Source organism: Schistocerca serialis, chromosome 5, assembly GCF_023864345.2.
Source record: "Schistocerca serialis cubense isolate TAMUIC-IGC-003099 chromosome 5, iqSchSeri2.2, whole genome shotgun sequence".
NCBI classification, from domain to species: domain Eukaryota; kingdom Metazoa; phylum Arthropoda; class Insecta; order Orthoptera; family Acrididae; genus Schistocerca; species Schistocerca serialis.
Window position 1 is genome coordinate 422,601,155 of NC_064642.1, and position 18,128 is coordinate 422,619,282.

Here is an 18,128-nt window from a genome sequence, read left to right on the forward strand (position 1 = left end):
TGGAGCTAACTGAGCAATCTTTTCATCTGCGACTGGAGGTCACTTGTCACCAATATACTGAACTATCATACACATGTAACTGGCAACCCAGTTTTTCACACTCAATGTATGAAGCTGCTCCACAATCAATAGAAGACAGATGGAAGCTGCTGATCACAGAGGAAGAACAAAATTATTGCTGCCACGTAGTATTACATTTTTACGATTTCTTGATATTTGGCACCAGACAAACAGCACATCAATAATATGCTAAATCTGCATCTTAATATTACAAAAATATAGATGTAAAGGTGTCAATAAAAATCAATACTTTTATTTGTATTTTATGTACAAATATGTCAATACTTTTTAATAAAGTCACCACTTTATTCTGCAAGTTTCACAACCTCCTTGTGAACTATGATGCCTGGAACTTTAGGCAACTTCTTATTGAATTTTACAGTAAGTTTGTCCTCACTTTCTGCACTACAACAACAGTTTTGGTATTCTGCCACAATCTTTTTACGCAGTCGTTTCACTGGTATCTCACCACCTTTAGATCGTACTACTTCCAATATTGCTTCATTCCATTGAAACTTCTGTAAGCCATTAGTGTTCTCAGCTGCAACACACTCAACTGCACATATTTCTTCAACCTGTTCGTCACCTGTAGGGACAACAATAATAAAATTTTATAAGCAGCAGCCATCAAAAACCTAGGTTCTAGTGTACATTTCAAAATACTCTTTTTGGAAAAGTAACTGTCACTATCTATGGTGTCATTCTTATACTGATAATGACTCACTGGCCACTCCATGACAGATGAGTGAGGACATGGTATTGATCAAGGGCATGACTAACACAAAATTAGTTACGCCACTAATTTATTTATTGGTTTCCTAGCATTAGATTAATATGGAATTACATTTTGCTATATAAACATACACTTTTCTCAGTAAACTGCAGAGTACACTGCCTTACACCTGAGCATTTTGATACTTCAATTCTTTTCCTTCCTATTCATCTGACCTTATCAGTGATATTAGGGTGTGCAAATCAGTGAACTGTTCCATTTCATATCTCTGCAATGTGTTATACCCAGGTTTTTGTAGGAGTTGGCCGATTCCAACAGTGACTCATTGATATAGTCATAGGACAGTACTTTTTTCATTTTGTAAAGTGCAAAATTTTACATTTCTGAACATTTAGAGCAAGTTGCAAATATCTCTGCACCAAGTTGAAATCTTATCAATAATGTAAAATCAGATGACAATTGTTTACTTACTGTTAGTGTGAAACACTTTGACAAATGTGGCAGATCATTTTGAACTATGGAGGTTTCCATTTATTTACTGTGATGCTCACAGAATATCCAGTTTAATTTTATATTTCAAAAAATGGAAAATGCAGGATGGAATAACAATATTGCAAAAATCCAACACAATCTCCAGTCTCTCCTCAAATCCTTAGGCCCATCCTATAACCAACCAACCAACCAACCAACCAACCAACCTACCTACCTACCTACCTACCTACCTACCTACCTTCCTTCCTTCCTACCTACCTACCCACCTACCCCCCCCCCCCCCCCCCCTCCATCAGTGCCCACACTCCTATCTTCTACGTGCTTCCTAAAGTCCATAAACCGAACTACCCAGGATGCCCCATTATGGCTGGTTACTGTGCCCCCAATGAGAGATTATCCGCTCCTGCAGATCAATACCATCAGCCTATTACCTGTAACCTACCCCACTCCCTCCAACATAAAAAACACCAACCATTTCCTTCACTGATTCTCCACAGTTCCTGTCCCTTCACCACACAAACCCCTGCTCATCACTGTCAATGACACCTCCCTCTTTATTAACATCTCCAGTGCCTACAGTCTAGCTCCTATTGACACTGCCTTTCCCATCACCTGACATCAAACCTACAACCTCCTTCGTGGTCACCTCACATTCAATTACTTTTTCTGTGAAGGCATCACCACCTGGCACCACCCTACGCAAACCTATTCACGGTCCATGTAGATGAATCCTTCCTAACCACCCAAATCCCTCACCTGGTTCAGATCTACTGATGACATTTTCATGATCTGGACTGAGAGTGAAGACATCCTATCCATATTCCTCCAGAACATTGACACCTTCTCCATTTGCTTCACCTGCCCCCCCCCCCCCCCCCCTCAACTCAACCTCCTTGATGTTACATGTTACCTCTACTTTAAGAGTGTCTTCATCAGTACCTTGATCCACATCAAACCTACCAACCACTAGCAATATCTCCACTTCAACACCTGCCACCCATTCTATACCAGAAGTCCCTCCCATTCAGCCTAGTCACCCACGGCCGCCACATTAGTGAAGATGAGCAGTCCCCCCCAAATATACCAAAACTCTCACTCAGGCTTCACAAACCAATACTCTCCCAACCTTGTACAGAAACAGATCTCGCATGCATTCTCTAGTGACAAGGAGCACTCCCCTCATGACTCAGCACCACATAGGACTGGAGCAACTGGATCAGATTCTCTGCCAGGGCCCTGAAATGAGGAATATCCATTCCACTCCATCCACAGTGGTACTCCACTGCCCTCTGAACCTACCCAATATTCTTTTTCATCCCTACCCCACCCCTGCTCCCTAAAGCTTGCCTCATGGCTCATATCCCTCCTGTAACTGACCTAGATGCAAGACCAGTCTCATACATCCTCCCACCATGACCTACTCCAGTCCAGTTGCAGACATCACCTATCGCATCAAAGACAGGACTATCTGCCAAAGCAGTCATGTGACCTGCAAACTAAGCTGCAACCACTGTGCTGCTTTCTACATGCGCCTCACAACCAGTTATCAGTATGCCTACATGAACTGCATCAAAAAACTGTGGCTGAGACAGCTGGACCACCGAGGTGCTGAAAATGCTGCTCAACTCAATGTGCTTCACTTCAATGACTGCTTCACACTATAGTCACCTGGACTCATCCAACCAACACCACCTTTTCTGAATCCTACATTCCTGAAGCCCCGTCACCAAAACCTTCTGTAGTCCCTGTTCTACAACCACCTGTTCCCTTCCCTGTACCCACTCCAGCACTACTCAGCCTTCTATTCCACCTGGGCACTCACTAGTCTCTCTCTCTCTCTCTCTCTCTCTCTCTCTCTCTCTCTCTCTCTCTCTCTCTCTCTCTCTCTCTCTCTCCTCCCTGCTCCTTTACTTCCCTCTCCAAAACCTTCTCACTGCAGCTAGCAGTCCTACCCTGTGCTAACTGCCACCCTACATCTCCCATAAAGCATCACTATACCTTCTACTACCCTTCCCCTACTATCCCTCCTCCTTGTCCTTTTCTACTTTAGAAGAAAGCCTTTTGGTTGAATGCTCAAACGTACAGCAGCTCAAATGTTGTGGCTCTGCGACTAAACGTCTCCTTTTAATTTTATTTTTAAATTGATATCAGCAGTAGTACTTGTTTAGGAAGGGATGCCATGAAGTACGTCACTGCATCTTCAGACAGAAAGCATGTTTTTAATGAGTAAAACTGGATGTTGCTCTTCCATTAAATTACTTCGTCGTATTTTCTTTTTATTCTAAATCATCTGCAATTATAAAAAGTGAACAGCAGATTGATGACATAATGAACAACACATATTAACAAAATGAGGATGTCTGCATTTCTACTTGAAGTTTCTGCTACCAATAAATATCTGATTATGCAACAACATTACAATTTATTTTCTGCGACACATTCTAAAATCTACAAGCCTTTATCAATAATGAACTAAAAGTAAAGAATTTTAATTCACAGCCAGCTGCAAACGTTCTGATCCAACATCTCTTCAGCAGCTTGCATGTCAAATTTATGCTTTTTTTCTCACAAGACTGGGTGGACCCTGTCTCTGACTTGCACATGTTGAAAAAAATGGAAGAAAGTTGCCAGGAACCAAATCTTACATTTTCACATCAGCAACCTGTGATGGTAACATCTAGCCTGTGAATCACTGAATAATCTACACAAATTTTTCTATTGAAATCAGTCAGATCAACAGATTTAAACAAAATAGTGTGATTTCCTCCTCAATCTATTACATGATGTGCAGACCTAACAGTTTGCCTCTGCTGGAAACAAAAGGCAAAATCTCCATCTCTGCCTCAGCCCATGGGCATATCTGGCACCCTTGGCGTGCTGTGTAACTGATGTAAAAAGCTTGCTTATTGTCTATTAAACGTGTGAAATATGAGAGCGTTATGCTGTTAAAATTTATGTGGATCTAGAAAACAAATAATGCTATGATTATTTAAAATCCAATTGTGACTATGTCTGTGTGGTCACAACAGGGTCCTTATCTGTCTAACCTGTGCAGTGTCAAACACAGAACAGCCACACGGCTTTGTCACACTGAACAGTACTGTTATGGGATAAAAAAGTGGAACAGTTGGTCAGGGCAAAACAAAGTTAACTATCACAAATAACGCAGTGACCAAGATCGACATAATTAACAAAATCTGAGGCTGTTAACTCAGATCAGGATCTAAGACTGGCCCAATGTAAATTGTGAAATTTAGGCAATTTTACATGCAAGAAAATGGAGAACAGATTTGGTTAAAAAACTGTCATGAATTTTTTTCAAATGTTGTGGGTATGATATATATGAGAGCAAAATTTGTTTCAAAATTAAAACTTTGATTCATTATGGATGTGGAACATTGCAACAGTGATGAATAAAGGTTTCCTGAAATACTGCAACCAGTCGCCTTTTTTGCACATAAACACACCCCTCTCTCATATGCCTACATAAATTAACATTTCGTTAAACAAAGACACATGCTAAGCACTGATGTTTAATTTCTAAGCAATAACCAATATTAATTAAGTAAAAAGAAAAGTCAAATGTAATTTCAGTGCTACAATAACATAATATTAGTCTGACAGACTTTCTAAATAGCACATGTCAACTTTCCAATCTGAATACATGTTACTTTTGTAATAATGAATCCAATATAAATCAGTATATATTTACAGTCACCAATATGCAATGTGAGTGCTGAGCAAAGGAAGTCTCTGCCCCAACACATTGTTTGAACATAATTTTAGCCATGCCTTTTGATTTATTTGCATTCTGTAATGCATGTGGGAGTTGCTATGTATTGCAAAGTTTGTGTATTGCTATAGATTTACTTTTACTGGAAAATATACATTTTGTTTTCCAGGGTATGTTTTCCAGAGTAACGTGTATCAGGAATAAACCAATGAATGTTAATAACTGTAAGTCAATCTCATGATATAAATAATTCTTGTAATATTCAGTGTTTGGTGGTTCGTTTTTATATCCTGCCACTGCCACATGACACCCAAAATTCCCAAACATTAGTTATGTGCACCATCTGATGGTGAAATGCTTTGCGATTCAAAATCAGTCTGATAAACAAAAACTGAAGAATAACAGAAGGAAATTGGTTGCAGTTATTTCTGGAAAACTCCGCTCCAAAATTGTTTAACTTCAAACAAAAACAGTGACACATGCATGTTGCTCAGGGGACACTGGATGAAGTCTACAACAGTGCATGCAGAACTACTGAAACTTGTCATAACAGATGATACAATATGTCATATGTTCTCTAAACCAAGGCTCAGTAGTCCTGGTGGATGCATTCTAGGTGCCAAAAATGAAGACTCCTCGCGTATAGTCAAAAGTGAAAGTTTTTCTCATTTGTTTATTCAATTTTAATGGCACAGTGCACAATGAGTTCTTCGCACAAGTGTGAACGATCAGTGTGAGTGCTTACAAGTTCAGTGTCTTTTGTGTGAAGCAATCCAGATGATTAGAAGGGAAATAAAATATTAAAAGAAGACTGAATCTGTGGCAAAACAATTAATGGTTTTTGCACCATAACGCACCTGCTTGCACTCTGTTGCTTGTTTGTGATTTTGTTAAATAATTACTTTCACTACCAGCTCAACAAATGAAGGTGTGGTGCATTCCTTCCAATTGGCTGTTTTATGTGTAGTATGAGAGACTACATAACTGAGAACACGGGCTACTTAAGAATTCACCATTGAGAATGGTTGGTAGGTAGGTAGGTAGGTAGGTAGGTAGGTAGGCAGGCAGGAGTTTAATATCATGTTGATGTCAATGGAAACATACCATTGCTTACAAATGATCAAGCTCATTACAAAGTTTTGCAAAGATTTAAATCAACTGTGAATTGTAGATTGATAGTCTCATTAAAACCCAAAGTTTTAAAATTGTGTCTACATGTCTACAGACAAATTGGCCACTGAATTTTGAAGAAAGCTTATCAGGAGGTTACCAAATTAGCAGAGAATTCTATACTGCTACCATGCAGTCAATTAAATGATTTTAAATATTTCAAGAGGAGTGAGTGTCACATTCAGAAGGCGTCCTAGTTTTGAACCATTCTGTGCACTAACTACTGGGAGCCAATGAGCTGTGGTATTCTCCCAGGCATGTTGCTTTAACATTGAACAATGACAGCTCGTTCAGGTTGTGCTTTGCCCACCTTTCAGTGGCAATACGATTTTACTCATTGTTGCCTGCAGCAACATTCTGCAATGTTTGGTAAAATGGGAGGTGCCCCCACTCCCCAGGCATGCATAGGGAAACATGCTCTCCATACATGCCCCCCTTCTCTCTCTCTCTCTCTCTCTCTCTCTCTCTCTCTCAAGCCACCTTTCAACATGACACTCATCATACAGCAAGAATGAGGCTCACAGGTGGAACTGATCAAGTATTTTCCACACAAATACCATATGCTGTAGCAAAGACAGTATTTTTCAAGTGAGTATTGCGTCCTTTAGTGCATAAGTGTACTTGAAAGTAATTGAAATATGAGAAGACGAGGTAACAGAGCAGTATACTGAAGATGCAATACACACACAAAAAAAGTGTCATCTCCTGTTAATTTCCTGAAGGATTCCTTTATAGCAAAAGCCCCACAACTGGAATCTGACCTGAGATACACTCAAATGAAGGCTATTAGAATGTGGTGGTGGTTGTTGGAACGTTTAAGGGGGACTAAACAGTGAAGGTCATCAGTCCCCCATTCCAAAAACAGGTGATCCGAAAATTGTGCGGAGCAGGTAAAAACCAAAGGGGGGAGGAGACTCCCCCCCAGGCACTAAAAGAACACAAAAGCAGAAACAAACACTACAGACAAGAAGAGTACAGATAAAAACCAGACAGAAAGAAACAGAAGAAAAGAAGATGGCCGGAGACTGGTTGACTGACCACGAGAACAAAAAAAAGGGAGAGTCAACCATCCGACTACACACCAAAACAGCAACAAAATTTTGAGGACACAGAAAGGGAAAGGTGCAGGACCTCCCTAAATTGAACCATAAAAAGCAGTACCACGGATAAAATTTAAAACATCGTCAGCCATGGAGGCATCGTCGCATAAAACCAAAGGCAAAGTGCCCGGGAGATTAAAAGCCTGCTGGAGGGTGCGCAGTCGGGGACACTCCAACAGAATGTGGGCGACCGTCAGCCAGGACCCACACCGACACAGGGGGGGATCATCCTGACGCAAAAGATGGCCGTGCGTCAGGTAGGTATGGCCGATGCGGAGCCGACACAGGATGACAGAGTCCCTGCGAGAAGCCCGCAGGGAGGAGCGCCACACATCGGTCGTCTCCTTGACAGCCCGCAGTTTATTCGGGGATGTCATGCCACGCCACTCAGCAGTATTAGAATGTACATGTTACATTGAGTGAAGTCCAAAAAGAGTAAGTTCCGTATATACATCCCACACAGAACAGAGTGTGCTTCAATTACAACACAAATAACAACGAAACAAGGGAAAATACAGGATGGAATAACAACAATTTAATGAAAAGGATAGAGTACTACTCACCACATGGACGAGGCACTGAATCACAGCCAGGCTCAATGAAAAGTGTGCCTGTCTGTTACTAATAACAATGATAATCATTTACAGGAATATAACGTGCTACAGAAAATGGGAGTTTAACTACATCACTTGCTTACAAGTTGTTGTTGTTGCTGTTGTTGTTGTTTTCAGTCCTGAGACTGGTTTGATGCAGCTCTCCATGCTACTCTATCCTGTGCAAGCATCTTCATCTCCCAGTACTTACTGCAACCTACATCCTTCTGAATCTGCTTAGTGTATTCATCTCTTGGTCTCCCTCTACGATTTTTACCCTCCACGCTGCCCTCCAATGCTAAATTTGTGATCCCTTGATGCCTCAGAACATGTCCCACCAACCGGTCTCATCTTCTTGTCAAGTTACACTTCTCCCCAATTTTATTCAATACCTCCTCATTAGTTATGTGATCTACACATCTAATCTTCAGCATTCTTCTGTAGCACCACATTTCGAAAGCTTCTATTCTCTTCTTGTCCATACTATTTATCGTCCATGTTTCACTTCCATACATGGCTACACTCCATACAAATACTTTTAGAAACGACTTCCTGACACTTAAATCTATACTCAATGTTAACAAATTTCTCTTCTTTAGAAACGATTTCCTTCCCATTGCCAGTCTACATTTTATATCCTCTCTACTTCGACCATCATCAGTTATTTGACTCCCTAAATAGCAAAACTCCTTTACTACTTTAAGTGTCTCATTTCCTAAACTAATTCCCTCAGCATCACCTGAATTAGTTTGACTACATTCCATTATCCTTGTTTTGCTTTTGTTGATGTTCATCTTATATCCTCCTTTCAAGACACTGTCCATCCAAATTTTTCTTTTGTTTCCTTTACTGCTTGCTCAATATACAGATTGAATAACATCGGGGACAGGCTACAACCCTGTCTCACTCCCTTTCCAACCACTGCTTCCCTTTCATACCCCCTTGACTCTTATAACTGCCATCTGGTTTCTGTACAAATTGTAAATAGCCTTTCGCTCTCTGTATTTTACCCCTGCCACCTTTAGAATTTGAGAGAGAGTATTCCAGTCAACATTGTCAAAAGCTTTCTCAAAGTCTACAAATGCTAGAAATGTAGGTTTGCCTTTCCTTAATCTATTTTCTAAGATAAGTCATAGAGTCAGTATTGCCTCACGTGTTCCAACATTTCTGCGGAATCCAAACTGATCTTCCCCGAGGTCGGCTTCTACCAGTTTTTCCATTCGTCTGTAAAGATTTCGCGTTAGTATTTTACAGCTGTGACTTATTAAACTGATAGTTTGGTAATTTTTACATCTGTCAACACCTGCTTTCTTTGGGATTGGAATCATTATATTCTTCTTCAAGTCTGAGGGTATTTCGCCTGTCTCGTACATCTTGCTCACCAGATGGTAGAGTTTTGTCAGGACTGGCTCTCCCAAGGCCGTCAGTAGTTCCAATGGAATGTTGTCTACTCCCGGGGCCTTGTTTTGACTCAGGTCTTTCATGGCTCTGTCAAACTCTTCACGCAGTATCGTATCTCCCATTTCATCTTCATCTACATCCTCTTCCATTTCCATAATATTGTCCTCAAGTACATCGCCTTTGTATAGTGTGACAGAAGACCACAAATAAAGTAGAAGTATGAGGAGCGATCACAGCCAATTTCAGTTGAAAAAACACGGAATTTGTTGTGGGACATCAAGGAATATTCCTGCTTCAGCTCCTATAGTTTCCTGACATTCCAATAGGTGGCAGCACCATACGCAGTCTTCAAAATGACATCTAAAATGGAGACGTGCTCCAAGCAGAAGGTTGTCACTGAGTTTCTTCATGTGGAAATCCAGAGCATCATAGATGTTCATAAACACTTGTAGAATGCCTACAGTGGCCTGGCAGTGAACAAAAGCACAGTAATGTATTGGCTGAGATATGTCACTATCAGAATAAGGTCATACAAACCTGTCCAATCTCCCATGTGTCAGGCATCAGCACATAGCAGTGGCTTCTGCAACGATGGTACGTATGCACACTATTGCGATGCAATCGGCAGATCACAATCAAACACCTTGCTGCTCAACTGGGCATCTCTGTCGTTAGTGCTTACACACTTGTCCACCAGTTGGGGTACTCGAAAGGAGTGTGCCCATTGTGTGCCTTGCTGCCTAACAGAAGACCGTAAAAGAGCAAAGGATCATCTGTGCAGAGTAGAGTTGTGTTACAAGTCTGATCATGAAAATATTTTGTTGAACATCAGAAACTGGAAACAAAACAGCAATCCATGGAGTGGTGCCAAGCCATCTCTTCTTTGAAGAAAAAGTTCAAAGCAGACTCTCAGCTAGTGAAGTCATGGCAATGGTCTTCTGAAACTCAGAAGGGGTTATTCTATTCGATGTCCTCGTGATCCAACAATCAGCTGTGTAGTGTCCAGTACTACTCTTAGAAAACTGAAAGAACAACTTCAGTGTATTCATTGCCACTAAAATCAAACCATCCTTTCCTTCTGCATGACAATGCAAGGCCTCACACAAATCTGTGAAATTGGGAGCAGCTCAGAGAAATTCATTGGACTGTTCTTCTTCATCCACCCTAGAATCCACATCTTGCACCTCACAACTTCCATCTGTTCGGCCCAACGAAGGATGAACTCCAAGTTACGCAGTACATGGATGATGGAGAGGTTATTGATGCAGCAAGACGTAGGCTCCGACATCAACAAGTAAATAGGTACCGTGTAGGCATACAGGCCTGCCCAGTAAGGTGGTGTCAGGCCATTGCATTGAACAGAGATTATGTTGAAAAACAGGGTTTTGTAGCCAAAAGAGTGAGGAAAAATATGGTGTATTGTAATCCTGAATCAAACTAATATGCCTTCAGAAAAAGAATGTTTTGCCTGCCTTACTGAATGCCCTCACAGAACAAAAAGGCCATTCCAATGCCACCATCCAAATTCACCAGGCTGTAAGTGGAGTGTGCTCTACACAAGATTCCATGTCAACCTCATATAGGGCAGTAAAACTTTCAAAGTCCCAGAACAAAGTTATCTTGCCACATTAAGGCAATGTCGACATGAGGCAGCCGCAATGTAAACATTTCGCCGTCAAGATGGGATCAGGATGAGACAGGCAGCAGACTTCAGCAGAACGTATTGGCTCAGAGCAGTGAAACAGGGTCACTTAACTAACCTTCCTTATGTGACAAAATAAAGGCTAGGGCAAAAGCAACGAACAGTACCAAGAGCTTTCACAAACCAAACTACTGATGCCTTCGTAATAGCAAGCCCTATGCAGTCATGACTAATGATGTCAGGTAAAAATTAGCAACTACTTTGCTCCATAAATACTCCAGCAGTTTAGCTCTTAAGATAGTCAAGTCAGATGGATCGATGGCGTACATGACATCTGCACTCGATTTCCTGATTGCAGCAGATTTCCTGCACACTATGGAAAACAACAGTCACCACCAGTTGTAGAGTTCAATATCACAGTCTGTCTCTGTCACAGATGGGACGACCAGGAGGTCTTTCTGTTCCAGGGATCAGGACACCAGCATTCCTGACATTCCAGAGGACTGAATAGGGCCTACCTGGGTGGCAGACCAATACTTTCTAACTTCATGGCAACTGTCATCACAGTATGAAGGATGACGAAAAAAGGTGGTAAGCGGGAGGCAACAGAGTACCTCCCAAGTCAGTGTGTGTAAGTTCAATACACTCACCACCATTACTCAGGGTGTCACAGTGTCCTGCTGCAGCCAGTATCACCGCAAGCAGCGAACTGCCAGTGTCAAAGTCAGCTGGAATGAAGTGTGTAATGTTAGCTGCCTTGAGCGATTCCTCAGTGGGCATTTGCAGACAATGCTAACTTCGAGTCAAGACAATAGCCTTATTTTTATGGAAAATAATAACTAATTGTGACTCTTCTTTCACAGTACCTATCAGTGACCACAGGCCACCACCATCCTTCCAAGAAAAACTGGCAAGGACCGAACTGGGAGAGTGCCTCCTGACACAGAACCAACTCTATTTACACCCTCCTAATAGTTGCGTCTTGCAGTCTCTATATACATAAACGACCTAACAGGCAGGGCGAGCAGCACTCAGACTATTTGCTGATGATGCTGTAGTGTAGGGTAAGATGTTGTCATTGAGTGACTGTAGGTGGATACCAGATGACAGCCAAAATTTCTAGTTGGTGTGATGAATGGCAGCAAGCTCTAATGTAAAAAACTGAGTTAATGCAGATGAATAGAAAAAAGCATTAATAGCGTGCTGCTTGGTACAATCTGCTCAAATACCTAGGTATAATGCAAAGCGACATGAAATAGAATGAGCACATAAGGGTTGTAATAGGGATGGCAAATGGTCAGCTTCAGTTTAATGGAAGAATTTTAGGAAAGTTTGCTTCACTTGTAAAGGAGATCACAAACATAACTAGTGCAATCCATTCTAGTTCGCTGCTCGATCAACATGCAATTATAGATATGCTTCGGAACTCAAACTGGAATTCCTGGAGGGAAGGCGACATTCTTTTTTAGGAACTGGTATTTGAACAATACAACTACTGTCAAGGTGCTCTTTGCGTAAGGATCACAAAGACTGATAACAGAAATTAGGGCTCATATGGAGGCATATAGACAGTTGTTTTTCCCCTCACTATTTGTAAGTGGAACAGGAAAGGAAATATCAGTAGTGATACAAGCTATCTGCTGCCACTTCCAGACGACAGCTTGCGAAGTATGTATGTAGATGTATCTATAATTACTGTAATCACTGATGAATCTGGAAGGATTAAGGATTATTGCTCTGCCTGTGCCTCAAATTTTCTGAAACTGGTGATGGGCCATATGAGCTCCTGATCTGCACTATGTTTAATAGTTCTGGAGAAAGCGCAGATAAATAAATGTGCCACTTAGTTTGATCATTTCATGCTTCGAAGCTGTTGACTAGCCAAATTTTCAGAAATGAAAAGATGTCTCTATAAGTGGCAGATTGTGACAAAGCGTTTATAGGCTCCAAGAAATATCAATGTGGAGTGATATAACTTTTGAAATTCAAAATATAGCTCAGGGAAACAAAAGCAGTAATAAATAATTTAAAATATCTCAAGATCCAGATGACAAATGTGAGCTAGCATTTAATCTGAATAGAGAAAGGAAATTCAACGGCTAGTGTCAGTAAAGATAGGAATACAAAGTGTAAATTGTAAGAACAACATGAGAGAGAGGAAATCAGACACAGGTGTAGTCCAATTGGGAACAATGGCAGTTCGCACATGTCACGGCACAGACGGGAATGTCATTGTTGACGATTCCAAGTGACAGTTGCGGTACGCGCATGCTTTTCACTTGGAGGAAGTATATATCCTGCAAATTATCACTATCGCTTGCTTATGTATGATTTATCATTTACCACCACCATCAGTGACGACAACTCATAACAAATGAAATAGGAATTTACTAAAAAAACTCACTATGATCACATTTAATACTCTCATTAGCTATGGCATTCACAGCAGAGCACTCGGAACACTACTGAACGCTCGTTAGTTGTCGTAGTATGCGTGATGTATGTGCGCAAAACAAGCCTAAATTCGACCATCACTGTTCGTGACTCCCAACTATAGCAGTAAAGAGCAGCAGAAATGAGAACAGGAAACAGTTACAGATAAGTCAAAATAACTCGAGCTTTAATTCTTGGAATTTGCTGTTCCAATGTACAGAAATCTGGACTGGAGATAAACATTTGACTTTTCTCTATTACACCTTTCACATATTTCTTTCCCTTCCTTTTCTTTCACATCATCATTTAATGTCATATACAACAAAATCTCTAATTTTTGTATTAATATTTATGTTCCATCAATCTTTTTCCATTTATCTCTGGACCTTTGAAAATGTACTTTTGATTAGATAGCACAGAACATTCATTTCCCCAACTTAAAAAAACTCCCTGTATCTAAAACTCACGTAACACTACAAAGTATTGGAACTGCATAAGAAAAATAAGCAAGAATCCAAGCTGTCAGATGACAGACAAGTTGCTCAGCAGATGACAACTATTCATCTGTGTACACATTTTCAGACTGTTTCACAGATATATTTGTATCACAACAAACCTATGTGATGCAGAGAAGCAGGGTTGATTGGTTTGGGGTGTAAAGGTACCAAACTACAGGGTGATCAGTTCCTTTTTCCTGATGCAAGCAACACTCAAGGTACAAAAACACCCATCATACCTAAAGAGAAAACGAATGGAAAAAACAAACATACACCACAAGGAAAAGTAAAGAAGGTATTAAAACCACAGAGCAGATGGTCTGGGCTGGATGATCACAATAATAAAAGAGGATGAGCCAGCCACTCTGCAACACATTAAAATGTCCACCACAAAAAGAAGGCGAATGAACACATGTAAGGAAAAGAATACCAAGACAAACAAAGGCAAAGAAAGTGCGACAGAGTTAAAATGGAGGGCGGGTGGCGACCTCAGAGAGGAGACTAAATGCCCCCCTTAGATGGTATGATATGCCCCCCCCCCCCCCCACACACACACACAAATGAATAAAACATAAAACTAAATCTGCTGTTGAGGCATTGTCACCCAACACCAAAGGTAGGGCGCAGGGAAGGTAGAAGCCTGTCACAGAGTGGCTAAAAGTGGGCAGATCAGCAAGATGTAGATGACAGTCATACGTGTGCCACAGTGACACAGAGGTGGGTCCTCGCGACGGAGGAGGTAGCTATGTAAGGCCAATGCGGAGCCGGCAGAGAACCACAGAGTCCCTGCGAGAGGCCCGCATAGAGGTCTTCCGCACATTTGTAGTCTCCTTAAGGGCACACAGTTAGTTGTGGGTACTGTGAGATCATGCCATTCCGTCTCCCAAAGCTGAAAAACCTTGTGGAGTAATAACGATCGCAGTTCAGTTACAGGGATGCCGATCTCCAGAAGTGGTTTCCGTGTAGCTTGTTTGGTCAGCCTGTCGGAAAGTTCATTTTCTGTGATTCTGATGTGACCTGGGATCCACGCAAACACCACGGGATGACTGGACCATTCCAGAGCATAGATGGACTCCTGGATGGTCGCAACCAAAGGATGGCGGGGGTAGCACTGGCCGATAGCTTGTAAGCTGCTCAAGGAGTCAGTACAGAGAAGAAACTACTCACTAGGGCATGTGCGGATGTGCTCATTAGCATGGAAAATGGCCGCCAGCTCTGCAGTGAAAACACTGCTACCATCTAGCAAAGAGTGCTGTTCAATATCTCCTCCTCATGGAAGCCACACGAAGCCAACGTGACCATCAGCCACTGAGCCATCAGTGTAAACCACTTCATGGTCCCGGTACATGTCAAGAACTGAGAGGAAGTGATAGCAGAGATCTGCAGTGTTAGATGAGTCCTTAGGACCATGTTAAAGGTCCTGGCGAAGTTTCGGCCTAGGTGTATACCATGAAGGAGTACGTGAATGGACCTCGAGTACAGGTGGTAGGCAAGGACTTCACTTCAGACAGAAGAGATCGGATGCGAACCGCAATCGTAAGCCCTGATCTGGGCCTCCGATGCGGAAGATGAACCGCTATGGGTGGGAAAAGGAGACGGTAATTCAGAGGCTCAGGAGAACTATGAATGTGTGCAACGTAACTGGCGAGCAGTTGTGCATGCCCAATATTCAATGGACGGACTCCGGCCTCCACCAGGACGCTGGTCACCGGACTTATCCTAAAAGCTCCTGTTGTGTTGCTCAGGCGGTGGAGGGCATTGAGGTGCTGCCAGCACTTCTGCTTCAGTTTACGAAGATGAGGAAGCCACATCAATAAGGCGTCAAAAACCAGTCCTAAAAATCGATATGTCTCCATTACAGTTAGAGGATTGTCATTAAGGTAAAGTTCTGGATCTGGATGAGTGGTACAACACCAACAGAAGAGCCGAAAACTGGAAACTGTGGGCTAGAGCCCATAACTGCGCCTTGTAGATGGCTTCCTGTAGGCGCCACTCAGCAACACCAGTACTGGAGCATCAGTATGAAATGCAGAAGTCATCTGCATACAGAGAAGGTGTAACCGACGGCCTGACAGCTGCTGCTAGACCATTAATGCCACTAAAAACAGAGATACACTCAATACAGAGGCCTGCTGGACCCCATTCTCCTGGATTTGGGGGGAACTATGGGAGGCACCTACTTGGACACAAAGTACGGTGCAATAGGAAATTTTGGATAAAAATCAGGAACGGGCCCCGGAGACCCCACTCACATAATGTGGCAAGGATATGATGTCAACAGGTCGTGTCATAAGCTTTTCGTAAATAAAAAAAGACGGCAACCAGTTGTTGGCGTCTGGAAAAGGTTGTTCATATGGCAGACTCGAGGGAAACTAGATTATCCATGGTAGAGTGACCCTGGCAGAAACTGCCCTGGCATGGAGCCAGTAGGCTACATGACCCCAGGACCCAACACAACCGCCAACTTACCATATGTTCTAACGCTTACAAAGAATGTTAGTGAGGCTGATGGGCTGATAGCTGTCCACATCAAGTGGGTTTTTACTGGGTTTGAGCACTGGAATGATGGTGGTCTCCCACCATTGTGATGGAAAGACACCATCGCACCAGATCCGGTTGATGATGACGAGAAGATGTCGCTTGTAGTCAGATGAGAGATGTTTGATTATCTGACTGTGGATCCAATCTGGCCCAGCAGCTGTGTCAGGGTAATGTGCAAGGACACTGAGGAGCTCCCACTATGTAAATGGATCATTATAGGGTTCACTGTGACATTCAGTGAACGAGAGGGCTTTCCTTTTCATCTGCTGTTTGAGGGTGCAAAATGCTGGGGTATAATTCTCTGATGCGTAGGCTCGAGCAAAGTGCTCAAAAATTGCATTTGCATCATTAGATAACATGTCATTGATGTTAATGCAAGTAACACCTGTCAGGGGTCTGGTACCCACAGACACGTCTGATCTTCGTCCAGACTTGGGAAGGTGACGTATGGCACCCAATGGTCTAGATATACCTCTCCCAACACTCCTGTTTCCATCTTTTTATAAGCTGGCGAACGTGGGCACTGAGCTGTTTGAAAACTAGTAGGTGCTCTAGGGAAGGGTGCCACTAATGTTGCAGTAGAGATCGCTGACGCTCTTTAATGGCCTCAGCAATTTCTGGCGAACACCAAGGTACCGACTTTCAAGGGATTGTGTTTTCTGCCACAGAAACAATTGTTCTAGTGACCTGCTCAACTACCACATCGATGGTACCATGTGGGGGAGACTCAACAGTGACATTAGAGGTGAAAGCTTCCTAGTCTGCCTTGTTTAGTGCCCATCTTGGTAGACGTCCAGGGGAATGGTGCTGGGGGTGTGACAGGAAGATGGGAAAGTGGTCACTACCACACAAGTCATCATCGGCTCTCCAGTGAACTGGTGGGAGAAGTCCTGGGCTGCACAGGGATAAATTAATGGCCAAGTAAGTGCCATGAACCACACAGAAATGTATGGAGGGCCCATTATTTAAGAGGCAGAGGTTGAGTTGAGACAGGAAAGTTTCGACATTTCTACCTCAGCCAGTAAGCACAGTGCCACCCCACAAGGGGTTATGGGCGATAAAATCTCCCAAAGGTTTAGGGAGGTGATGAATCAGTGCAGCCAATGCATTTAGGGGTACAGCACCATCTGGAGGAAGATATACGTTGCAGACAGTAATTTCCTGCGTTGTCCTTATCCTGACAGCCACAGCTTCAAGAGGGTTTGATGGGGCACAGGTTCACTGCATACCCAGTTCAGGACATAGACACAAACTCCACCAGACACTCTATTATAGTCACTACAGTTCTTTTAATATCCCCTATAGTCGTGAAATGTAGGGGTCCGCATTGCCGGGAACCAGGTTTTCTGGAGGGCAATGAAGAAAGCAGGTGTAAAGCTTAACAGTTGCCGTAGCTCAGCCAGTTGGTGGAAAAAACTGCAGCAATTCCACTGGAGAATGATGTTATCATGAGGCTGGGAAGGCATGAAGCTTGCAAGGAGGCAGGTTACGCTTCAGGGTCACCTGCTGCCACTGAGTATTTGTATCCATTCCTATTGTGGACGAGGCATCAGTGACATCCAGGTCCTAAGGGGACGCTGAGATCTCCACCCCATCAGCAGGTGCAGAACTGGTAGGAGTGGTGGTGCCGAGGCCACTGGAAGGTCCTTTTTCTTAACAGACATCTTTGTTTGCTTGCCCTCTTGCTTCTCTTTAGGGGCATGCTGGGAGGACTCCTCTGAAGTAGCTCCAGG

The 18,128-nt window shown here is 42.6% G+C and overlaps 1 protein-coding gene across 2 annotated transcripts in view; it reads right to left on the bottom strand.

Annotated features, from left to right (window-relative positions):
• Positions 1–291: 291 nt before the first annotated feature.
• The window catches only part of LOC126481246 (cell growth-regulating nucleolar protein), a 72,536-nt gene continuing 54,699 nt past the window's right edge, over positions 292–18,128 (bottom strand). Inside the window, exon 6 of one of the 2 annotated variants that reach the window (XM_050104861.1) lies at positions 292–646. In XM_050104861.1, coding sequence (XP_049960818.1) covers positions 366–646 — 281 coding nt within the window. In that variant the 3' untranslated portion in view covers positions 292–365. The remainder of the gene's footprint in view (positions 647–18,128) is intronic. The other variant, XR_007587537.1, reaches the window with a different exon arrangement.